Source organism: Vicugna pacos, unplaced genomic scaffold, assembly GCF_048564905.1.
Source record: "Vicugna pacos unplaced genomic scaffold, VicPac4 scaffold_115, whole genome shotgun sequence".
Lineage (NCBI taxonomy): Eukaryota > Metazoa > Chordata > Mammalia > Artiodactyla > Camelidae > Vicugna > Vicugna pacos.
Genome location: NW_027328795.1, coordinates 170,948 through 197,322, shown reverse-complemented (window position 1 = coordinate 197,322; position 26,375 = coordinate 170,948). Strand labels below are relative to the sequence as shown.

The 26,375-nt window shown below is 45.8% G+C and overlaps 1 protein-coding gene across 1 annotated transcript; it reads right to left on the bottom strand.

The window, feature by feature from the left end:
* LOC140694974 (trafficking protein particle complex subunit 9-like) lies at positions 1–26,369 on the bottom strand. Its single transcript, XM_072957970.1, has 3 exons — positions 26,049–26,369; positions 12,831–13,402; positions 1–183 (listed from the first exon to the last, which is right to left on the bottom strand). The coding sequence occupies exons 1-2, from the start codon at positions 26,294–26,296 to the stop codon at positions 13,078–13,080; spliced, it is 573 nt and encodes a 190-aa protein (XP_072814071.1). The 5' UTR covers positions 26,297–26,369; the 3' UTR covers positions 1–183; positions 12,831–13,077.
* Positions 26,370–26,375: the final 6 nt, after the last annotated feature.

Below are 26,375 nucleotides of genomic sequence, written 5' to 3'. Positions count from 1 at the left end.
CTGTAGTGGATACAGAGTGTCCACTGGGAGCCACATGGGCTGATATGGCTCACCGAGGTGAGTAGCTGATAGATGCAAAAGAAATTCTCCTCTGAGATGATCTCCATGGTTTGGACTACAACGGGAAGAGTCTGGTGGTCCTCAGCACACTGCACGTAGTCAGGGATGCTCATGTTGCAGGCCCTGCCGAGACAGGAGAGGAGATCGAGGTACATACTCTGCTGTGTGCTATGGGCCCATCTGGGTTGCGGTGACCTGGTGTGTACCAGACAGAAGGCAAGGGAAGCCAAAGCAAATCCGGGGGTACAGTTTGTCCTCATAGTCTGCACATGGCTACTGTAGCTCGGATCACATTACCCAGTTTTTGGTCTAGGCTTCCTGCCCCTGCAGAGAAGTGTCATTTCTTATTTTATATTTCCAAGCACCTAGCAAGGCTCTGATATAAAGTCACTACTCAAAAATGCTGAATAAAGAAATGAACAAAGGATATGCTTTCCCCAAACTCCTTCAGCAGAATATAAAGAAAAGGACCACAGTAGGATCAAAAGATCTGGAATTCTATTCAATTTATTTGAACCCCTTAGCTTCATAGTAATGGATAAGAAAACTTGCCTTGGGGTAGAGGGTACTGTTCATTGGTGGAGCACATGCTTAGCATGTACGAGGTCCTGGGTTCAAACCCCAGTACCTCATTTTAAAAAATCAAACAAATAAATACACCTAATTTCCCTCCTGAAAAAGTATTTTTTAATTCAAAAGTCAAAAAACACCTTGCAATTGACACAACATTGTAAACTTGACTATACATCAATTAAAAAAAATCCTTGCCTTGCAAGAATATATCTGGATTACGGATGTTTGCAAATGTAAAATGCCTAGGGTACCACCTGCATAAAAAGTGGTGACTGTACAAATGTACTATCCCCCCTTTATGAGCTATTCTTCCTTTGGGGGAGTTATAACCTCTCAGAGCTAATTTTCTCAGTTTAAAAAATATAAACATTACCTGGTTCTCAGTACTGCTGAAGAATCAGATAACCCTAAGAAAGCATCTGACCCACAGAATTTACTCAATAAATGTTTTTTGAATGAATGAATAAACAAGCAAAGTGAATGCTGCTCCCTGCCAAAGACCATCATAATGATAGTTCCTGGAAATCCCAAGCCCACGTTCACCAGACTCTGCACTAACAATGTGGGTGACCTGGACAGGCCTGTGTGCTTCTCTAAGCCCCAATTTAATCGTGGATAGAAATGAGGGCAATAACACAAACCTCAAATTGTTAGTGAGTCAGTAATGAATTGTACCCCAATATTGCAAGATGGAACCATTAAGGAAAACTGGGCAAAGAGTCCATAGGCTCTCTCCATATTATCTCTTTCTACCACATGGGAATCTACATTACATCTCAAAATAAAAAGTCTAATTTTTTAAAGAGGTGTTCGAGGTTAGGTGAGCTCACTGTCTCAAATAAGGAACACACAGTACAAATAGGACAATGCCCAGCCCATGAGATACACTCAGTTAACATTCCCACTGAGCCCACTAGTCCCTCCAACTTCTAATGGTGTCCACTTCCAAGAGCCCATGTGACCATCCTTGTTCTAATTTTCTATTTCTAATTTTTTTCTTTTCATTAAATAGAAACACCCAATTCCATAGAATGCTTACCAGATATCATGATGGCAGCCCTTCAAAACCTGACCACAGAGATCATGATGGCAGCCCTTCTTGGTGAAACAATAAAATGAATAGCCATTTTCACAAGACCTCTGAGTAAATCTACTAGGGAACTTCATCCTGGACTGAGGAAGAGGACTGGGGAGCAGGGGGCATTCAGGGGCACAGAGAATCATGGGCCACCTGTCCCACGATGGACTTTAGACTCACCCTCACCCTTCAGGAACTACTAAATACACACAGACAGAGTGCTATGGACAAGATTTTTTTTTTTTTAAACAAATCCCTGAATCCCTAGCAGGTCTTGTTTCTACCCATACACAAATGGCTTATGTGCATAATGTTTCACAAAAGCCTTAAAATATTATCACCCCAACTTGACACATCAAGAAACTGAGGTAGAGTAGTTTATCACATTCTACAAGATTAGAGAGAGGCCACGTCAGACACCGTATTTAAATCCAAGCCCCTGCTCCAGTGCTCACACTAGAAAGTGTGACATACTGCCCCTTTCCTGCCCTCTCCCTGCAATCAATCTCTGAATAGTCTTTTCTGTGTCACCTGGAATCACAATCACATTCATTTTCCACAAAGAGCTATGTCACTCCTTGGAGGACTTTTCAAAATCTAAAGGGTTGGTTTGAGAGGAGAGATTTGCATTTTCTGTTTCTCAAAGGAAACATGGCTTTAAAAGAAACTGAAAAGTAGTTATCTAGTCTAAGCCCTCATTGTGCAGAGAAAGAACCGGAGGCTCAGAAGAGATGAGGAAAGGGCCTTATTAACAAATATTGCCTCAGCGCAGCACCAAGCCAGACCTGGCACTTCTAGGGGAGGATCTGGAAGGCCCAGGAGAATGAGTGTTAGAAAACAGAAAGAGAAGAAGCATACAAGGCCCCGTCTCTTCACCACCATAACATGAATTTCCACCAAATTACCCAGAATGGGTGCAGCCAATATTAAGTTTGTCAAAAGAGGTTATAGAATTCTCAACCATAGTGGAAATTCCAACATTTACTGTGCTTTTTTCCCAGTTCAAGCATCAATTCAGTGGGCACTCTGTACCAGGGACTACACGAGGCCTGGGGTTCTCCCAAATACAGATCTCTATTACCACGTGTGCAAACCACATTAAGGCCACCAGAAGAAAAGCGCCCACAGATAAGATGGAATTACTGAAACTGAAAGCAGCAAAAGAGCATGTATTACTAGGAAAAATGGTGCTCCTAGTAATGGACTCATGGACATAGAAAGCAAACTGTGTTTAGCAGGCAGGAAAGGGGGGATTAACAGATACAAATTAGTAAATATAAAATAAATGACAAGGACCTGCTACATAACACAGGGAACTATATTCAATTTCTTGTAGTGATTTATACTAAAAACAATCTAAAACATATATATATACATATGCATATGTTTATAACTGAATCTCTGCTGTACACTTGAAACTAACATTGTAAATTGACTACACTTAAATAAAAAATAATTTTAAAAAATAAGTAAAAATAAATGCAATGCCATTAAGAAAAAATAAAAGAACTCTCTAATCCCCTTAACTGTAGGTGGTCGAGAAATCTAGCTGCAAACACCAAGTCCACTGGATCACTCCAGCACTGGCTGACACTCTTTCTGACCATCAGAGAGTCACTTGCTTCACTGAGGTTACTTTTCTCTTCTGTGAAAGGCTACAGTTGCAACTAACGATGTATAGAATCTCATCATTCACAAGCCCAAAAAGTAGTGAGGACTTCACATGGGCCAGGCTCTGGTCAGATGAAAAGATAGGGTCCCAGATATATTCATGGGCAGAAGAAGTTTATGCCATAAAGGTATAAATTCTTCCTGTTTTGATAGACAGATTCATTTCAATTCTGGTTAGAATTCCTACCAGATTTTTCTTGGAATATAACAAGTTAATTTATGGTCAGGAATAGCCAAGAAATTTCTTTAGAACCACCACTTGGGAGGGGTGGATAGGTCATTCATTTCCACTGCTCTTTCTGAAGTGATGAAAACGTTCTGGAATAATAATGCATGCACCACTGTGAATATGCAAAAAGCTGCTGAATTGTACCATTTAAATGGATGGAATTCATGGTGTGTGAACTATATCACAATAAAACTGTCCTATGAAAATTATTTCTTGACAATTATTTTTCAGTTTATACACTAGTCTGTCCCACAATTTAAGAAAAACAAAAAACCTAAACAAGCCAAACTATGCCAGGAGCACTTTAGGACTGCAATATCCCTGGGTCTCCAAGGCCTCTGGTGGTGCTGTTCCTCTTAACACACACTAGCTGGGCTGGGCTAGTTAGGGACTGTAACTATCTTTTGAAAATCGAGGATCACTCCTTTCACCCTGGGAGAGGGAAGGAAGGAGGATGTCACAGCCTCATGCCTTCAGCACATTTTTAACAGAACCAAGCCCTGCTTTCACCACTGCAATCCCTCTCACTATAAAAACACGTGACATCAACAAGCACCTCCATCATAACACCTGAAAGCGTTCAAGGTACTTACCTGCTGCAGAAACATGGAGGGGGGAGACAGAACCTCGCTTAGCAGTGACGCTCCCTTTTCCCAACTCCACCAGGAGAAGCTGGGCGTTAGAGCCGGAGGCTTTCAGCCCAGGTAGCAGCGCCCACGCCACAGAGCTGGTCCTCAGGGAGCGGGAAAGGGAGAGCAGGGCAGCCCCGGGGTCGCGGGGCAGGGAAAGCGGGGAGGGGGACGCGGGCTGCAGCCTCGCTCGGAGGACAGCCCCAGCCCCAGTCCCAGGCGCCCGCCCCCGTCCGGGTCCGCAGACCCCGCCCGCCCGGGACACAGCCCGCCCAGGGGCGGGGACGGGCCGGCGGACGAGGAGAGGAAGCCCGGGAGGAGAGGACTAGCGGGAGGGAGAGGGGAATGGGACGCCAGCCGCGGACTGAGGGGATCCCGGCTGGGTGAGAGGTGGCAGGTGCACACCAGGCCCTGGACACTGTGGCCGGGGCGCCGGGGCAGGTGGCGCTGGCAGAGGGGTCTGGCCTGAGCAATTCATCTGAACACGGGCTGACTAGCGCCCTTGGGGTCTGTGACAGGCGGACCGCCCTCCCGCAGCCGCCTGACCCCTTTCCTGGGAGCCCCCCACCTTGCACTTCCACAGTCAGAGGCCCCGGCCCCAGGCAGGAACCAAAGGCCTACCGGGCGACGTAGTTGAGAAGCCTTTGGGCCCGATCCCCGGCTCGGATATGGAGCTCCCAAGCAGCGGACCACTTGGCACTGACTGCGCATGCGCAGGAGGGCCAGCGATCCTCTCTGGGTTCTGTGAGAGAAGGTGGGACAGCGAGGGAGGGAGAAGATGGGAGCGGGTGGAGAGGACGGGAAAATTGGAGGGATACAGATGGACAGGATGAGCAGAGAGAAGGAAGGGCTCTGGAGAAGGGAGGGTCTTAGCGGAGTTGGAGAAAAAAAAGCTTTACCTCTGGGGCACCCCTAGGCGGCAGACCTGCCTCTGTACCCTTCTGTTACCCTTCAAGCCCCGCAGCTCAATTTTACCACCGTGATCCAACCCTCCGTCCGATGCTTCTGCAGAAACCCTAGGGAGATCACACCCGTTGCCCCCACGCGGAGCTGGGTTTTCTGTTGCTCTGAGAACCAAGCACCCGCAGGTGTTGTCGCTCAGAACTACCTTGGGAAGAGCACATATTCCCCTTTTACACGCTGGGAAACAGGCAGGCAGGATCTCTGCCTTAGCTCCACTGTCCCAGGTGTTGGGCTGGCGGGGAGCGGGATGGTACAAGATCAGAGCCCCAGACAGAGCAGACTGCCTGAGTGTTGGTGCATAGTCCCCATCCCTCCTGGGTAAACCATACCCACCCTAGTGGAAACATCAAGGGCTCACAGTAGTTCCCTGGGTGTGGGAGAGCTGTCCTCATGTGAAGGAAAAGTCCAGCTGGGCTAACAAGCTAAGTCACAAATCTAAGTGTGATAAGTGTCAGTTTACTGATCTAAATTCTGCTGGGCTATCTCGTAAATCTGAAGTTTAGTGTCAGTTTATTGGCCTAACAACCTAACTCGTAATTCCAAGCTCAACAAGTGTCAGTAATGTGATCTGTTACAAATTGATAAGCTCCAGTGTACTTATTCCTTGCTTTTTGTTCTTTGAGCCTTATTGGCTAATCCCCCCTTACTTGTAATTAAGCCTTTAAAACCTCATGTGCACGTCTTGGAGGTACTCAAAACTTCGGAGCCGAAGCCCCTCTGAGCCCACCGGCATAATAATTCTGAGTACTCCAACACTCCGATTGGTGCTTTTTTCTTGGCTGGCCTGTTTCCATAACACTCAGCTCCAGTGCCCAGCTTTCTAGGTAGATAGGAGTGTTACCAAGTCCAAATTCATTCTCCTCAGTGCAGGACAGGCCAATAAGTTGGGAGACCAGATGTTGGGGCATGGAATAGCAAGTTTCTGTAGACCTAGATGGCAAACTAATGTCCTGGAAAACCATCTCCCCAAGTCACAATTCAGGCTCCTTTCCTATGTGCTTGGTTAGTGCAAACTTCTTAGTGTAGGAATTCCTTCTTGTTAGAATCCTTTGTTCTTGCAGCTATCTGCGTGGGTCAGATCCCTGTAAACCTCCAACAAAAGAAACGTTATTTTCTATTCTGCAATTTGCTATCTTTTAATGAATGAAAAAGTGTTAAATATCCTTAAAGGTCAGAGCCTTCAGAATAGGGTCTCCTGTTTATTTCAGGCTCTAGGCAACATTGTTTTACAAGCAAGATGAAGCCTAGGTGACAGAGCACAGGGTTAAATTCAAAGGAACAAATCTAATATGGAGTCAGATTTGTTCTGTTATATTACCCGGCCAGAAGCCACTTGAGGATTTAAATCCCTTTAAGTTAAAAATAACTAAAATTTTAAAGGAATTTACATACATAGGTGGGAATGTGCAAAGCATATCTGGAAAAGCACCCAAAGGATAGTAAACAGAGGCATCTCCAGAGAGGGCTGAAAGAACAGAGGATGAGGGAAAACTTCTTTCACTTGTGTATTTTTGTGCTCTGTTTGAGTTTTTTTTAAACCATTTCCTTGTATTTCTTTTTCAGATAAAAGAAATGTGTAATGGAGCAAAGGAGTAATTAGCTTAGCAAATACAGCAGCCATGGAATCACTAGTCATCACTTTTGATTTAAGCCAGAAAGCATTTTTTGACTCTCTCCAATGGGCTCTGTCCTGTTTTAAGACTTCTATTAATATTATTATTATTATTATTATAATTATTATTATTATTATAATTATTATTATTATTATTATTATTACTATTACTACAAGTACTACTACTATGACTATTACTATTATTACTATTATTTTATGAAATAATAACACGGTTTACCTCACCCCTGCCCATGGCTGGTGGAAAACCAACTGAGTTTTTCTTGAGTTGTTTTCCAAGGAGTAGAGATGAGTTTATAAACAGAACACATCTTCAGGGCAAAACAGGCAGTGTGCATTACCAGCAGGCCAGACAGCAATGAAGGGTTTTCAATAGAGGCACCCAGAAGCTGAGAGAGAAAGCCTCCAGGACACTACAAAAAGCTGCCCAAACTGCCATCTCCATGGTACTACTGAAATAGGAAAGAACAAATCTGACTCCATATTTGATCTGTACCTTTGACTTTAACAAAGCCAAGTTAATATGCTCCGGTCTTTTCATGGGTTATGATGTCACAGAGGAAACGGACAGGTCAACAAGGAACCACTCTGCCGTGATCACGGAGCCGGGGAAAGGGATGGGCTGCAAGATGTATGAAGCAGCCGCAACTGTGCCCGTGCTTCTAGGCAGGTATCCAAAATCGCCTCGACAAGGTGTCAAACATTTGTGCCCATGTCCTCATCAACAGACATGTATTAAAGACAAATGGAAACATATAAAAGGCCAATACCCTTGCTGGGTACACCGTCCAAAGGACAAAGTCTCAGTTTGACAACTGGCCATCTCGGTTCCATGGGATTCATTCTTGGAGAACCTTAAAAACCACTCTTCTGTCCTCAAGAATTGCTGCATATTTGTCCTATCTTTGGCTCAGGGATGCAGCACGTTCAAGTGAACTTTAATGTCTGCACAGATTTGACTGTCTTTTTCCAGGTTCACTTGTCCATTCAAAAGAGGCCTGAGCTAAGTCCATCCTCCGTAAGATCTAGTCCCTCCAGTGACAGCTCATTGAGCCTGCAATTAAAAGCCAAGTGAACAAGCCTGTCCTCAGCTAAAAAGTTCACCCATCTTTCACTGTTTTCTTAATCTCCTCTCCTGGCTAATTGCAACAGACTAACACCTCCCTCCACCAAGATACCCAACTATGTCATTTTTCTCCCCAAAGAGAAAATAAGGTCCATAAAAGAGGAGACAACTCCATAGTCACCTCTGAATTCTTAGCATATAGTAATGTCAATAAATACAACTCAGATTATTGTTAGTTTCCTTTAAAACCTTTCTGGTTATTTGAATGAGACCTTGGAAGAGAGGTGTTTGCTGTCCAGTATCTTGATCCACAAGACTCTGGAGGCCTTTTTCGGAATAGCTGTTCACTGATTCATTCAAAACACAACTTATCAATCAAGGAGTAGCTGTGCTTTTCTGCCAGGAGTTTGTGGTCACTCTCATGCCAGAACAGCTTTAAACTATATCCTTACTTTGGATTTGTTATTTTTCCCCTCTTCCAACAAAATTGACTTTTCTTACTTTCTTGTCTTGAGGAATTTTTTTTTCCTATTTCACCCTTTAGTAAAGCAAGATTCTCAGGATGGGCTTGGCCCATTATATGATCACCCATCCAACTCCTAGTATGAGAGGTCTGGGGCTAACATCCTTCCCTCCTGTCAAGGCAACTGAAAATCAGTTCAGGAGCCAACCAGCACACCACGGCTTCTAACGCTCACGTATCTCTCAGAAACCCTGCTTTCTCGTTTGTCTTGGCTTCTGAGAATTTTCCCTCACTTTCTTGACAATGAGTTGTGCAGCTTGAAAGATGAGGAAGGAAGGTTTTATTTCTCAATCAGCATTTTAAGGAACTTGTGTAATGAAGGTTTTCAGGAGTTTCTAGAACCCTCCATTGCCGAGACAGAAAACACACTAGACATTTTCTAAATTTAGTTCTCATGTGCATTTTTTCTTTGCTTTTTTTTTCTTAACTGCTAACAGACATTTTTTAATAAAAAAAAATAAGGCCCCAAAAAGAATAGAACACTGAAGGGGCAAACAAAATTAAAGGGCAAAGACAGAAAAATGATAACTACTCTACAAAGTTAATGTAATACATACACTATGTATCAGATCAGCAATTCTCAGTAACAGCTAATTGAAACATGACCATGAGGTAAAATTTCTCTCCTGTCAGGACATGGCCAACAGAAAATACAATTAAACCAACAAACTAATTTCCTAAGTCTGGCGAGGTACAGAAGTCTACAAGCTAAATGTGTCTTATTCTAGAAAAGAGGGAGTCTCACCAGCTCTTTTCTGTGGAGCCTGAGCCCACGGGAGGACGGTGAAGTGAGCTCTGTAAGTACCCAATTAGCAAAGTGAGTGATGAATAAATAGACGTGAGCTTTGATGACAGAGATAATACTACTATTCGTTTGTCCTTTAAAGTATGACTTCACGTTCAGTGATCAATACTTCGGCGTCCTTAGGAGTTGAGATTTTAGGAAAATGCACAACCTGGGCCCAGATCTCCTCTTTAAGCTCGTGACACTGCAGTTAGTTGTCTCAAAGGCAGCTCCAACTCCACATGCAAAGAGCTGACTTCACGGTGTTCCTCCCATAGCCGTCCTTACCAGGGCCCCTGGTCGGAGGGTAAGGTCTCCCTGCGTCTCCCAACTCAGGCCCATCACTCACAGATGTGAATGGACCCCTCCTTCAGGGACCAGATATCCTCAGACACCGAGTCCCACTACCCTCAACTGACCTACCAGATACTCACTGGCACTCACTCAGCACTGACTCTCTGCTGGAGACCACGCTGCACACTGCACAGTGTATCTCACTGGATCTCCACAATAGTCCTGGGAATTGGGTACATCACTGCTTCAATTGATTAGATAAATTGTTTCACTTCCTTGCGTGCGTCCTTCAAACTGACACGGCTACTAAGCCACAAGCCTGGGCCTGAAAACCACTTGAAAATTGGACACTGCTACACCTCGCAGCCACCCTACTCTGACTCATCACATCATCTCCTGCCAAGGAGAACCAAACGGTGACCGCTTCCTCCAACAGCGTCCCCTGCAGCTGTCACCTCCGTGGCGGCCACTTCCTCACCAGTGACCGCCGGCCAGGAAGCGCCGTCACACACGTCACACAGCGACAGCCAGGAACCGCGTGCCGAGCACGTTTGTGTAAAAGCAGGAATCGAGCAAAATGCTGCAGAGTTTGACCTTACAAGTTTAAATACTCCATGAAAAGAATCCCTGAGCACCCGACAAAATCAATTCGCATCTTACTTCTTCAAAACAATCAAACAAATTTAATAAGGGCGCATTTGTCACCAAATAAAAGGAGGACCAAACATGTTCCTCAAAAGCAAGGATTTCAACAGGTATCAAACACCAGTGGGTGATGAGCTAACAAAGCAAATATTCCAAAAAAATAGAAATTAAAAAATGACTAAGATAATAGATGGATCAAAACAGCTGTTAAGTTGTTGCTTTTTAAAGCGATGGAGACTGTACGGAGGGCAATCTGGCTATTTCCAATGCAGGGTGTGCACAGCCCACATTTTCAGAAGCAACAACATGCTCACTGGGCAGTACAAGTGAAAAAGGAGTAAAGAAAAAGGAAAAGAGGAACAAGAGAAAATTAGAATCACACAAGAACAAAAATGATTTTGACTGCATGTACAAGAATTTATGTGAGTGTGTGAGGCCAGGGACACGGGGATGGTGAGGCCCAACCTCACCTCCTGCTCAAGGGAAAGCAGGGGCCTGAGGGGAGCGGCGCTGCCGGGGGACCACAACGTGTTCAGCTCCCCTAACCAAAATTCGACCTACAAGCGTCTAGGCAGCTTTTGAGCTACAAAATGTGGTCGCATTTCAGTCTGGACCGTTTTACTCACTTCCACCAAGAGTAGCAGGAGAGAATGAGGCTCTGCTCCTGCACCAAAGCATTGTTTAAAAAATTAATGACTGTGGAATAGTAAAAGAAACAATGGAGTAAAAGTGACTGGAGGAGAATGTGCTTGACCCTAGCTCACTGGCCGCGTTATCTCAATGACGTTCAGATGCTGGCTGAGCCCTTATGGTACCACAATAGACAGACCCACAAGGAGGCAGGTTTAATGCGCTGAACCACTGTGGGCTAAGTACACATCCGGCTACTCCGCCAAGTCCCAAGGGCAGACTTCAAAAGGCAAAAACAAGCTGGCATTCTCTGGTGGGTCTGCAGACTCAGAGACAAGCATTTGTTGAGCAAAAATATCACCAGTGCCTCCTATGACAAAAGAAGTGGCACTGGCGTGGGGGCTGGGGCAGGGCTCCAGGCTTCCACTGCTCACTCACCACTCTGTCCAGGGGGAGAAGGTGGTCCCTGCTTAGGTTTCGCTGATGCACCTACCTTGACTAATGTCTGGGGCCTCAGCAGGAGTTGACAGGTGAGGTGAACAGAGCCAGACTCTGTGTAGCACGGTGCTGGGAGCTATGCCCTCAGCAGTGCCCAGGCTCCTATACATGCCAGCTCATCTTAAGAAGCAGATGGGGAGTGCGGGCATGTAGATCACAGGGCCCTGAGAGGACAAGTACAGATCATGGCTACAGCATGCCTCTCCCCTTCCTTAAGTCATAGAGGTATGTCTGGGAGGAACAGAAAATTCATCCAGAGCCCGCTACATTGTCTCTCGCAGGTGGGACTCGTGTCCCCTGTGCTTCTCACTCACAGGGCTGGTCTAGACATTCTTTTTATCAATTCTCTAGCATCTTCTCCTCCAACTTACCAACAACCAGAGAGTAGGATCTGATCTTAGCTAAGTTCAAGAGTCACAGAGCACTTCCTTCACAGCGGGCCCAGAAACATGTGCCAGGTTCTCCGACCGTCACCTGTGGGACCACCATGAGCCCTCTCCAGACTCAAGGACAGAGGCCGTAGGCCGGGGGAACACAGCTTCCCTCACTCTCCCCAGCAAAGGTTTCCACGTCTCGGAAAAGGCATCTCACCCTCTTCTGCCTGAGGGACAGCACAACAGATACACCGGGAAACAGAGCTGAAGTTGGGGGGGTAGGCAGCCCAGAAGAGCTCGTCTGTACTTCCGAGGCAATGTGGGGCCGTTGACTTAATCACAGGGAAGAAGTGAGAATGAACATTTCCCTGCTCTGTCCCATACACCGTGATACGCCTTTCCCTGCATAAGGAGTTCATTAGGAAGTCCCCGGCGGTGTTTCTGATGTCCTAACTTGTCATGGAGGCTGTCGGGCAAGAAGAGAGGGCCTGAGCAGAATAGGTGCTGGGCCTGGGAGGCAGGAGACACCGGCTCCAGCCCCAGCTCAACCAGCTCCTCTTTCCGCCTCTCGGGGTTCAGCATCTCATCTATAAGCAAAGGGATGAGACTGTCCCAGGACAGGCTGCCCAACAGAAATGAAATGAGAGCCATGTAAATAACGTTTCCCATTTGCCACATTTAAAATGGTAAACAAAGAAACAAACCAACAAACAAAAAACAAATACTAGAAACTGATTTTAAGAACAGATCTTACTTAATCTACTGTATGTAAAATACTATCATTTTGACATGTAATCAATATGGGAAGTAAAGAGATAGTTTATATGCTTTTACTAGACAAGCCTCAGTGTCTGATGTGCATTTGACCTACAGCACATCTCAGCTGAGTCCAGCCTCCTCCCCAGTGCTCCTAGCATCAGTGGCTTTGGCTACTTTATTGGACAGCAACCCCAGGGGTCCCACCATGGTCATGGCTGTAAAGCGGGAGTAAGTGTCCACACTAACCCTAAAAGGATCTCTCTGAAACAAAGGCGGATTCACTTTGAAATGTCTGTAAACCGGCGGGCTGCATCTCCATCCCCCCTTGGCTACAAGACAGACTTCTTCCTTGCTGATCCCTTTCTGGATGTAGGGAAGCAATCCGGCACAAAGCCAGGGTGGACTGGCCTCCAGGTAAACTTACCTGCTGTCTGTGTCCAGTCCCATGAAGTCCTCCATCTCAAACGGGATGCAGGGGAGGGGGATCTTGTCCCCAGAATTCTTGGGGCCACCATCCAGCCACTTGGACTTGAGCAAGATGAAGAGTGACTCAGTGAAGTCCTCGATCCTCTTCTCCACCACCCTGCAGTCCTCTAAATTTGAAGGCAACGTCGGTGCGCGGCTGCTCGACTTCCTCCACATGCAGTACAAAGACAAAGAGCTGAGAGTCATTATCGAGGTGCCATACAGCTCCTCTGCACGTGGAGCTTCTCCAAGGCCTTGGCAGAGAGACAGTCGGTAATGGTGACAAGGCCCACGACCTTGCAGTGTTTCTGGAAGACGCTCCACCCATTCTCGGGCACATAGCGGTGCCTGTAGTGGATACAGAGTGTCCACTGGGAGCCACATGGGCTGATATGGCTCACCGAGGTGAGTAGCTGATAGATGCAAAAGAAATTCTCCTCTGAGATGATCTCCATGGTTTGGACTACAACGGGAAGAGTCTGGTGGTCCTCAGCACACTGCACGTAGTCAGGGATGCTCATGTTGCAGGCCCTGCCGAGACAGGAGAGGAGATCGAGGTACATACTCTGCTGTGTGCTATGGGCCCATCTGGGTTGCGGTGACCTGGTGTGTACCAGACAGAAGGCAAGGGAAGCCAAAGCAAATCCGGGGGTACAGTTTGTCCTCATAGTCTGCACATGGCTACTGTAGCTCGGATCACATTACCCAGTTTTTGGTCTAGGCTTCCTGCCCCTGCAGAGAAGTGTCATTTCTTATTTTATATTTCCAAGCACCTAGCAAGGCTCTGATATAAAGTCACTACTCAAAAATGCTGAATAAAGAAATGAACAAAGGATATGCTTTCCCCAAACTCCTTCAGCAGAATATAAAGAAAAGGACCACAGTAGGATCAAAAGATCTGGAATTCTATTCAATTTATTTGAACCCCTTAGCTTCATAGTAATGGATAAGAAAACTTGCCTTGGGGTAGAGGGTACTGTTCATTGGTGGAGCACATGCTTAGCATGTACGAGGTCCTGGGTTCAAACCCCAGTACCTCATTTTAAAAAATCAAACAAATAAATACACCTAATTTCCCTCCTGAAAAAGTATTTTTTAATTCAAAAGTCAAAAAACACCTTGCAATTGACACAACATTGTAAACTTGACTATACATCAATTAAAAAAAATCCTTGCCTTGCAAGAATATATCTGGATTACGGATGTTTGCAAATGTAAAATGCCTAGGGTACCACCTGCATAAAAAGTGGTGACTGTACAAATGTACTATCCCCCCTTTATGAGCTATTCTTCCTTTGGGGGAGTTATAACCTCTCAGAGCTAATTTTCTCAGTTTAAAAAATATAAACATTACCTGGTTCTCAGTACTGCTGAAGAATCAGATAACCCTAAGAAAGCATCTGACCCACAGAATTTACTCAATAAATGTTTTTTGAATGAATGAATAAACAAGCAAAGTGAATGCTGCTCCCTGCCAAAGACCATCATAATGATACTTCCTGGAAATCCCAAGCCCACGTTCACCAGACTCTGCACTAACAATGTGGGTGACCTGGACAGGCCTGTGTGCTTCTCTAAGCCCCAATTTAATCGTGGATAGAAATGAGGGCAATAACACAAACCTCAAATTGTTAGTGAGTCAGTAATGAATTGTACCCCAATATTGCAAGATGGAACCATTAAGGAAAACTGGGCAAAGAGTCCATAGGCTCTCTCCATATTATCTCTTACTACCACATGGGAATCTACATTACATCTCAAAATAAAAAGTCTAATTTTTTAAAGAGGTGTTCGAGGTTAGGTGAGCTCACTGTCTCAAATAAGGAACACACAGTACAAATAGGACAATGCCCAGCCCATGAGATACACTCAGTTAACATTCCCACTGAGCCCACTAGTCCCTCCAACTTCTAATGGTGTCCACTTCCAAGAGCCCATGTGACCATCCTTGTTCTAATTTTCTATTTCTAATTTTTTTCTTTTCATTAAATAGAAACACCCAATTCCATAGAATGCTTACCAGATATCATGATGGCAGCCCTTCAAAACCTGACCACAGAGATCATGATGGCAGCCCTTCTTGGTGAAACAATAAAATGAATAGCCATTTTCACAAGACCTCTGAGTAAATCTACTAGGGAACTTCATCCTGGACTGAGGAAGAGGACTGGGGAGCAGGGGGCATTCAGGGGCACAGAGAATCATGGGCCACCTGTCCCACGATGGACTTTAGACTCACCCTCACCCTTCAGGAACTACTAAATACACACAGACAGAGTGCTATGGACAAGATTTTTTTTTTTTTTAAACAAATCCCTGAATCCCTAGCAGGTCTTGTTTCTACCCATACACAAATGGCTTATGTGCATAATGTTTCACAAAAGCCTTAAAATATTATCACCCCAACTTGACACATCAAGAAACTGAGGTAGAGTAGTTTATCACATTCTACAAGATTAGAGAGAGGCCACGTCAGACACCGTATTTAAATCCAAGCCCCTGCTCCAGTGCTCACACTAGAAAGTGTGACATACTGCCCCTTTCCTGCCCTCTCCCTGCAATCAATCTCTGAATAGTCTTTTCTGTGTCACCTGGAATCACAATCACATTCATTTTCCACAAAGAGCTATGTCACTCCTTGGAGGACTTTTCAAAATCTAAAGGGTTGGTTTGAGAGGAGAGATTTGCATTTTCTGTTTCTCAAAGGAAACATGGCTTTAAAAGAAACTGAAAAGTAGTTATCTAGTCTAAGCCCTCATTGTGCAGAGAAAGAACCGGAGGCTCAGAAGAGATGAGGAAAGGGCCTTATTAACAAATATTGCCTCAGCGCAGCACCAAGCCAGACCTGGCACTTCTAGGGGAGGATCTGGAAGGCCCAGGAGAATGAGTGTTAGAAAACAGAAAGAGAAGAAGCATACAAGGCCCCGTCTCTTCACCACCATAACATGAATTTCCACCAAATTACCCAGAATGGGTGCAGCCAATATTAAGTTTGTCAAAAGAGGTTATAGAATTCTCAACCATAGTGGAAATTCCAACATTTACTGTGCTTTTTTCCCAGTTCAAGCATCAATTCAGTGGGCACTCTGTACCAGGGACTACACGAGGCCTGGGGTTCTCCCAAATACAGATCTCTATTACCACGTGTGCAAACCACATTAAGGCCACCAGAAGAAAAGCGCCCACAGATAAGATGGAATTACTGAAACTGAAAGCAGCAAAAGAGCATGTATTACTAGGAAAAATGGTGCTCCTAGTAATGGACTCATGGACATAGAAAGCAAACTGTGTTTAGCAGGCAGGAAAGGGGGGATTAACAGATACAAATTAGTAAATATAAAATAAATGACAAGGACCTGCTACATAACACAGGGAACTATATTCAATTTCTTGTAGTGATTTATACTAAAAACAATCTAAAACATATATATATACATATGCATATGTTTATAACTGAATCTCTGCTGTACACTTGAAACTAACATTGTAAATTGACTACACTTAAATAAAAAATAATTTTAAAAAATAAGTAAAAATAAATGCAATGCCATTAAGAAAAAATAAAAGAACTCTCTAATCCCCTTAACTGTAGGTGGTCGAGAAATCTAGCTGCAAACACCAAGTCCACTGGATCACTCCAGCACTGGCTGACACTCTTTCTGACCATCAGAGAGTCACTTGCTTCACTGAGGTTACTTTTCTCTTCTGTGAAAGGCTACAGTTGCAACTAACGATGTATAGAATCTCATCATTCACAAGCCCAAAAAGTAGTGAGGACTTCACATGGGCCAGGCTCTGGTCAGATGAAAAGATAGGGTCCCAGATATATTCATGGGCAGAAGAAGTTTATGCCATAAAGGTATAAATTCTTCCTGTTTTGATAGACAGATTCATTTCAATTCTGGTTAGAATTCCTACCAGATTTTTCTTGGAATATAACAAGTTAATTTATGGTCAGGAATAGCCAAGAAATTTCTTTAGAACCACCACTTGGGAGGGGTGGATAGGTCATTCATTTCCACTGCTCTTTCTGAAGTGATGAAAACGTTCTGGAATAATAATGCATGCACCACTGTGAATATGCAAAAAGCTGCTGAATTGTACCATTTAAATGGATGGAATTCATGGTGTGTGAACTATATCACAATAAAACTGTCCTATGAAAATTATTTCTTGACAATTATTTTTCAGTTTATACACTAGTCTGTCCCACAATTTAAGAAAAACAAAAAACCTAAACAAGCCAAACTATGCCAGGAGCACTTTAGGACTGCAATATCCCTGGGTCTCCAAGGCCTCTGGTGGTGCTGTTCCTCTTAACACACACTAGCTGGGCTGGGCTAGTTAGGGACTGTAACTATCTTTTGAAAATCGAGGATCACTCCTTTCACCCTGGGAGAGGGAAGGAAGGAGGATGTCACAGCCTCATGCCTTCAGCACATTTTTAACAGAACCAAGCCCTGCTTTCACCACTGCAATCCCTCTCACTATAAAAACACGTGACATCAACAAGCACCTCCATCATAACACCTGAAAGCGTTCAAGGTACTTACCTGCTGCAGAAACATGGAGGGGGGAGACAGAACCTCGCTTAGCAGTGACGCTCCCTTTTCCCAACTCCACCAGGAGAAGCTGGGCGTTAGAGCCGGAGGCTTTCAGCCCAGGTAGCAGCGCCCACGCCACAGAGCTGGTCCTCAGGGAGCGGGAAAGGGAGAGCAGGGCAGCCCCGGGGTCGCGGGGCAGGGAAAGCGGGGAGGGGGACGCGGGCTGCAGCCTCGCTCGGAGGACAGCCCCAGCCCCAGTCCCAGGCGCCCGCCCCCGTCCGGGTCCGCAGACCCCGCCCGCCCGGGACACAGCCCGCCCAGGGGCGGGGACGGGCCGGCGGACGAGGAGAGGAAGCCCGGGAGGAGAGGACTAGCGGGAGGGAGAGGGGAATGGGGCGCCAGCCGCGGACTGAGGGGATCCCGGCTGGGTGAGAGGTGGCAGGTGCACACCAGGCCCTGGACACTGTGGCCGGGGCGCCGGGGCAGGTGGCGCTGGCAGAGGGGTCTGGCCTGAGCAATTCATCTGAACACGGGCTGACTAGCGCCCTTGGGGTCTGTGACAGGCGGACCGCCCTCCCGCAGCCGCCTGACCCCTTTCCTGGGAGCCCCCCACCTTGCACTTCCACAGTCAGAGGCCCCGGCCCCAGGCAGGAACCAAAGGCCTACCGGGCGACGTAGTTGAGAAGCCTTTGGGCCCGATCCCCGGCTCGGATATGGAGCTCCCAAGCAGCGGACCACTTGGCACTGACTGCGCATGCGCAGGAGGGCCAGCGATCCTCTCTGGGTTCTGTGAGAGAAGGTGGGACAGCGAGGGAGGGAGAAGATGGGAGCGGGTGGAGAGGACGGGAAAATTGGAGGGATACAGATGGACAGGATGAGCAGAGAGAAGGAAGGGCTCTGGAGAAGGGAGGGTCTTAGCGGAGTTGGAGAAAAAAAAGCTTTACCTCTGGGGCACCCCTAGGCGGCAGACCTGCCTCTGTACCCTTCTGTTACCCTTCAAGCCCCGCAGCTCAATTTTACCACCGTGATCCAACCCTCCGTCCGATGCTTCTGCAGAAACCCTAGGGAGATCACACCCGTTGCCCCCACGCGGAGCTGGGTTTTCTGTTGCTCTGAGAACCAAGCACCCGCAGGTGTTGTCGCTCAGAACTACCTTGGGAAGAGCACATATTCCCCTTTTACACGCTGGGAAACAGGCAGGCAGGATCTCTGCCTTAGCTCCACTGTCCCAGGTGTTGGGCTGGCGGGGAGCGGGATGGTACAAGATCAGAGCCCCAGACAGAGCAGACTGCCTGAGTGTTGGTGCATAGTCCCCATCCCTCCTGGGTAAACCATACCCACCCTAGTGGAAACATCAAGGGCTCACAGTAGTTCCCTGGGTGTGGGAGAGCTGTCCTCATGTGAAGGAAAAGTCCAGCTGGGCTAACAAGCTAAGTCACAAATCTAAGTGTGATAAGTGTCAGTTTACTGATCTAAATTCTGCTGGGCTATCTCGTAAATCTGAAGTTTAGTGTCAGTTTATTGGCCTAACAACCTAACTCGTAATTCCAAGCTCAACAAGTGTCAGTAATGTGATCTGTTACAAATTGATAAGCTCCAGTGTACTTATTCCTTGCTTTTTGTTCTTTGAGCCTTATTGGCTAATCCCCCCTTACTTGTAATTAAGCCTTTAAAACCTCATGTGCACGTCTTGGAGGTACTCAAAACTTCGGAGCCGAAGCCCCTCTGAGCCCACCGGCATAATAATTCTGAGTACTCCAACACTCCGATTGGTGCTTTTTTCTTGGCTGGCCTGTTTCCATAACACTCAGCTCCAGTGCCCAGCTTTCTAGGTAGATAGGAGTGTTACCAAGTCCAAATTCATTCTCCTCAGTGCAGGACAGGCCAATAAGTTGGGAGACCAGATGTTGGGGCATGGAATAGCAAGTTTCTGTAGACCTAGATGGCAAACAAATGTCCTGGAAAACCATCTCCCCAAGTCACAATTCAGGCTCCTTTCCTATGTGCTTGGTTAGTGCAAACTTCTTAGTGTAGGAATTCCTTCTTGTTAGAATCCTTTGTTCTTGCAGCTATCTGCGTGGGTCAGATCCCTGTAAACCTCCAACAAAAGAAACGTTATTTTCTATTCTGCAATTTGCTATCTTTTAATGAATGAAAAAGTGTTAAATATCCTTAAAGGTCAGAGCCTTCAGAATAGGGTCTCCTGTTTATTTCAGGCTCTAGGCAACATTGTTTTACAAGCAAGATGAAGCCTAGGTGACAGAGCACAGGGTTAAATTCAAAGGAACAAATCTAATATGGAGTCAGATTTGTTCTGTTATATTACCCGGCCAGAAGCCACTTGAGGATTTAAATCCCTTTAAGTTAAAAATAACTAAAATTTTAAAGGAATTTACATACATAGGTGGGAATGTGCAAAGCATATCTGGAAAAGCACCCAAAGGATAGTAAACAGAGGCATCTCCAGAGAGGGCTGAAAGAACAGAGGATGAGGGAAAACTTCTTTCACTTGTGTATTTTTGTGCTCTGTTTGAGTTTTTTTTAAACCATTTCCTTGTATTTCTTTTTCAGATAAAAGAAATGTGTAATGGAGCAAAGGAGTAATTAGCTTAGCAAATACAGCAGCCATGGAATCACTAGTCATCACTTTTGATTTAAGCCAGAAAGCATTTTTTGACTCTCTCCAATGGGCTCTGTCCTGTTTTAAGACTTCTATTAATATTATTATTATTATTATAATTATTATTATTATTATAATTATTATTATTATTATTATTATTACTATTACTACAAGTACTACTACTATGACTATTACTATTATTACTATTATTTTATGAAATAATAACACGGTTTACCTCACCCCTGCCCATGGCTGGTGGAAAACCAACTGAGTTTTTCTTGAGTTGTTTTCCAAGGAGTAGAGATGAGTTTATAAACAGAACACATCTTCAGGGCAAAACAGGCAGTGTGCATTACCAGCAGGCCAGACAGCAATGAAGGGTTTTCAATAGAGGCACCCAGAAGCTGAGAGAGAAAGCCTCCAGGACACTACAAAAAGCTGCCCAAACTGCCATCTCCATGGTACTACTGAAATAGGAAAGAACAAATCTGACTCCATATTTGATCTGTACCTTTGACTTTAACAAAGCCAAGTTAATATGCTCCGGTCTTTTCATGGGTTATGATGTCACAGAGGAAACGGACAGGTCAACAAGGAACCACTCTGCCGTGATCACGGAGCCGGGGAAAGGGATGGGCTGCAAGATGTATGAAGCAGCCGCAACTGTGCCCGTGCTTCTAGGCAGGTATCCAAAATCGCCTCGACAAGGTGTCAAACATTTGTGCCCATGTCCTCATCAACAGACATGTATTAAAGACAAATGGAAACATATAAAAGGCCAATACCCTTGCTGGGTACACCGTCCAAAGGACAAAGTCTCAGTTTGACAACTGGCCATCTCGGTTCCATGGGATTCATTCTTGGAGAACCTTAAAAACCACTCTTCTGTCCTCAAGAATTGCTGCATATTTGTCCTATCTTTGGCTCAGGGATGCAGCACGTTCAAGTGAACTTTAATGTCTGCACAGATTTGACTGTCTTTTTCCAGGTTCACTTGTCCATTCAAAAGAGGCCTGAGCTAAGTCCATCCTCCGTAAGATCTAGTCCCTCCAGTGACAGCTCATTGAGCCTGCAATTAAAAGCCAAGTGAACAAGACTGTCCTCAGCTAAAAAGTTCACCCATCTTTCACTGTTTTCTTAATCTCCTCTCCTGGCTAATTGCAACAGACTAACACCTCCCTCCACCAAGATACCCAACTATGTCATTTTTCTCCCCAAAGAGAAAATAAGGTCCATAAAAGAGGAGACAACTCCATAGTCACCTCTGAATTCTTAGCATATAGTAATGTCAATAAATACAACTCAGATTATTGTTAGTTTCCTTTAAAACCTTTCTGGTTATTTGAATGAGACCTTGGAAGAGAGGTGTTTGCTGTCCAGTATCTTGATCCACAAGACTCTGGAGGCCTTTTTCGGAATAGCTGTTCACTGATTCATTCAAAACACAACTTATCAATCAAGGAGTAGCTGTGCTTTTCTGCCAGGAGTTTGTGGTCACTCTCATGCCAGAACAGCTTTAAACTATATCCTTACTTTGGATTTGTTATTTTTCCCCTCTTCCAACAAAATTGACTTTTCTTACTTTCTTGTCTTGAGGAATTTTTTTTTCCTATTTCACCCTTTAGTAAAGCAAGATTCTCAGGATGGGCTTGGCCCATTATATGATCACCCATCCAACTCCTAGTATGAGAGGTCTGGGGCTAACATCCTTCCCTCCTGTCAAGGCAACTGAAAATCAGTTCAGGAGCCAACCAGCACACCACGGCTTCTAACGCTCACGTATCTCTCAGAAACCCTGCTTTCTCGTTTGTCTTGGCTTCTGAGAATTTTCCCTCACTTTCTTGACAATGAGTTGTGCAGCTTGAAAGATGAGGAAGGAAGGTTTTATTTCTCAATCAGCATTTTAAGGAACTTGTGTAATGAAGGTTTTCAGGAGTTTCTAGAACCCTCCATTGCCGAGACAGAAAACACACTAGACATTTTCTAAATTTAGTTCTCATGTGCATTTTTTCTTTGCTTTTTTTTTCTTAACTGCTAACAGACATTTTTTAATAAAAAAAAAATAAGGCCCCAAAAAGAATAGAACACTGAAGGGGCAAACAAAATTAAAGGGCAAAGACAGAAAAATGATAACTACTCTACAAAGTTAATGTAATACATACACTATGTATCAGATCAGCAATTCTCAGTAACAGCTAATTGAAACATGACCATGAGGTAAAATTTCTCTCCTGTCAGGACATGGCCAACAGAAAATACAATTAAACCAACAAACTAATTTCCTAAGTCTGGCGAGGTACAGAAGTCTACAAGCTAAATGTGTCTTATTCTAGAAAAGAGGGAGTCTCACCAGCTCTTTTCTGTGGAGCCTGAGCCCACGGGAGGACGGTGAAGTGAGCTCTGTAAGTACCCAATTAGCAAAGTGAGTGATGAATAAATAGACGTGAGCTTTGATGACAGAGATAATACTACTATTCGTTTGTCCTTTAAAGTATGACTTCACGTTCAGTGATCAATACTTCGGCGTCCTTAGGAGTTGAGATTTTAGGAAAATGCACAACCTGGGCCCAGATCTCCTCTTTAAGCTCGTGACACTGCAGTTAGTTGTCTCAAAGGCAGCTCCAACTCCACATGCAAAGAGCTGACTTCACGGTGTTCCTCCCATAGCCGTCCTTACCAGGGCCCCTGGTCGGAGGGTAAGGTCTCCCTGCGTCTCCCAACTCAGGCCCATCACTCACAGATGTGAATGGACCCCTCCTTCAGGGACCAGATATCCTCAGACACCGAGTCCCACTACCCTCAACTGACCTACCAGATACTCACTGGCACTCACTCAGCACTGACTCTCTGCTGGAGACCACGCTGCACACTGCACAGTGTATCTCACTGGATCTCCACAATAGTCCTGGGAATTGGGTACATCACTGCTTCAATTGATTAGATAAATTGTTTCACTTCCTTGCGTGCGTCCTTCAAACTGACACGGCTACTAAGCCACAAGCCTGGGCCTGAAAACCACTTGAAAATTGGACACTGCTACACCTCGCAGCCACCCTACTCTGACTCATCACATCATCTCCTGCCAAGGAGAACCAAACGGTGACCGCTTCCTCCAACAGCGTCCCCTGCAGCTGTCACCTCCGTGGCGGCCACTTCCTCACCAGTGACCGCCGGCCAGGAAGCGCCGTCACACACGTCACACAGCGACAGCCAGGAACCGCGTGCCGAGCACGTTTGTGTAAAAGCAGGAATCGAGCAAAATGCTGCAGAGTTTGACCTTACAAGTTTAAATACTCCATGAAAAGAATCCCTGAGCACCCGACAAAATCAATTCGCATCTTACTTCTTCAAAACAATCAAACAAATTTAATAAGGGCGCATTTGTCACCAAATAAAAGGAGGACCAAACATGTTCCTCAAAAGCAAGGATTTCAACAGGTATCAAACACCAGTGGGTGATGAGCTAACAAAGCAAATATTCCAAAAAAATAGAAATTAAAAAATGACTAAGATAATAGATGGATCAAAACAGCTGTTAAGTTGTTGCTTTTTAAAGCGATGGAGACTGTACGGAGGGCAATCTGGCTATTTCCAATGCAGGGTGTGCACAGCCCACATTTTCAGAAGCAACAACATGCTCACTGGGCAGTACAAGTGAAAAAGGAGTAAAGAGAAAGGAAAAGAGGAACAAGAGAAAATTAGAATCACACAAGAACAAAAATGATTTTGACTGCATGTACAAGAATTTATGTGAGTGTGTGAGGCCAGGGACACGGGGATGGTGAGGCCCAACCTCACCTCCTGCTCAAGGGAAAGCAGGGGCCTGAGGGGAGCGGCACTGCCGGGGGACCACAACGTGTTCAGCTCCCCTAACCAAAATTCGACCTACAAGCGTCTAGGCAGCTTTTGAGCTACAAAATGTGGTCGCATTTCAGTCTGGACCGTTTTACTCACTTCCACCAAGAGTAGCAGGAGAGAATGAGGCTCTGCTCCTGCACCAAAGCATTGTTTAAAAAATTAATGACTGTGGAATAGTAAAAGAAACAATGGAGTAAAAGTGACTGGAGGAGAATGTGCTTGACCCTAGCTCACTGGCCGCGTTATCTCAATGACGTTCAGATGCTGGCTGAGCCCTTATGGTACCACAATAGACAGACCCACAAGGAGGCAGGTTTAATGCGCTGAACCACTGTGGGCTAAGTACACATCCGGCTACTCCGCCAAGTCCCAAGGGCAGACTTCAAAAGGCAAAAACAAGCTGGCATTCTCTGGTGGGTCTGCAGACTCAGAGACAAGCATTTGTTGAGCAAAAATATCACCAGTGCCTCCTATGACAAAAGAAGTGGCACTGGCGTGGGGGCTGGGGCAGGGCTCCAGGCTTCCACTGCTCACTCACCACTCTGTCCAGGGGGAGAAGGTGGTCCCTGCTTAGGTTTCGCTGATGCACCTACCTTGACTAATGTCTGGGGCCTCAGCAGGAGTTGACAGGTGAGGTGAACAGAGCCAGACTCTGTGTAGCACGGTGCTGGGAGCTATGCCCTCAGCAGTGCCCAGGCTCCTATACATGCCAGCTCATCTTAAGAAGCAGATGGGGAGTGCGGGCATGTAGATCACAGGGCCCTGAGAGGACAAGTACAGATCATGGCTACAGCATGCCTCTCCCCTTCCTTAAGTCATAGAGGTATGTCTGGGAGGAACAGAAAATTCATCCAGAGCCCGCTACATTGTCTCTCGCAGGTGGGACTCGTGTCCCCTGTGCTTCTCACTCACAGGGCTGGTCTAGACATTCTTTTTATCAATTCTCTAGCATCTTCTCCTCCAACTTACCAACAACCAGAGAGTAGGATCTGATCTTAGCTAAGTTCAAGAGTCACAGAGCACTTCCTTCACAGCGGGCCCAGAAACATGTGCCAGGTTCTCCGACCGTCACCTGTGGGACCACCATGAGCCCTCTCCAGACTCAAGGACAGAGGCCGTAGGCCGGGGGAACACAGCTTCCCTCACTCTCCCCAGCAAAGGTTTCCACGTCTCGGAAAAGGCATCTCACCCTCTTCTGCCTGAGGGACAGCACAACAGATACACCGGGAAACAGAGCTGAAGTTGGGGGGGTAGGCAGCCCAGAAGAGCTCGTCTGTACTTCCGAGGCAATGTGGGGCCGTTGACTTAATCACAGGGAAGAAGTGAGAATGAACATTTCCCTGCTCTGTCCCATACACCGTGATACGCCTTTCCCTGCATAAGGAGTTCATTAGGAAGTCCCCGGCGGTGTTTCTGATGTCCTAACTTGTCATGGAGGCTGTCGGGCAAGAAGAGAGGGCCTGAGCAGAATAGGTGCTGGGCCTGGGAGGCAGGAGACACCGGCTCCAGCCCCAGCTCAACCAGCTCCTCTTTCCGCCTCTCGGGGTTCAGCATCTCATCTATAAGCAAAGGGATGAGACTGTCCCAGGACAGGCTGCCCAACAGAAATGAAATGAGAGCCATGTAAATAACGTTTCCCATTTGCCACGTTTAAAATGGTAAACAAAGAAACAAACCAACAAACAAAAAACAAATACTAGAAACTGATTTTAAGAACAGATCTTACTTAATCTACTGTATGTAAAATACTATCATTTTGACATGTAATCAATATGGGAAGTAAAGAGATAGTTTATATGCTTTTACTAGACAAGCCTCAGTGTCTGATGTGCATTTGACCTACAGCACATCTCAGCTGAGCCCAGCCTCCTCCCCAGTGCTCCTAGCATCAGTGGCTTTGGCTACTTTATTGGACAGCAACCCCAGGGGTCCCACCATGGTCATGGCTGTAAAGCGGGAGTAAGTGTCCACACTAACCCTAAAAGGATCTCTCTGAAACAAAGGCGGATTCACTTTGAAATGTCTGTAAACCGGCGGGCTGCATCTCCATCCCCCCTTGGCTACAAGACAGACTTCTTCCTTGCTGATCCCTTTCTGGATGTAGGGAAGCAATCCGGCACAAAGCCAGGGTGGACTGGCCTCCAGGTAAACTTACCTGCTGTCTGTGTCCAGTCCCATGAAGTCCTCCATCTCAAACGGGATGCAGGGGAGGGGGATCTTGTCCCCAGAATTCTTGGGGCCACCATCCAGCCACTTGGACTTGAGCAAGATGAAGAGTGACTCAGTGAAGTCCTCGATCCTCTTCTCCACCACCCTGCAGTCCTCTAAATTTGAAGGCAACGTCGGTGCGCGGCTGCTCGACTTCCTCCACATGCAGTACAAAGACAAAGAGCTGAGAGTCATTATCGAGGTGCCATACAGCTCCTCTGCACGTGGAGCTTCTCCAAGGCCTTGGCAGAGAGACAGTCGGTAATGGTGACAA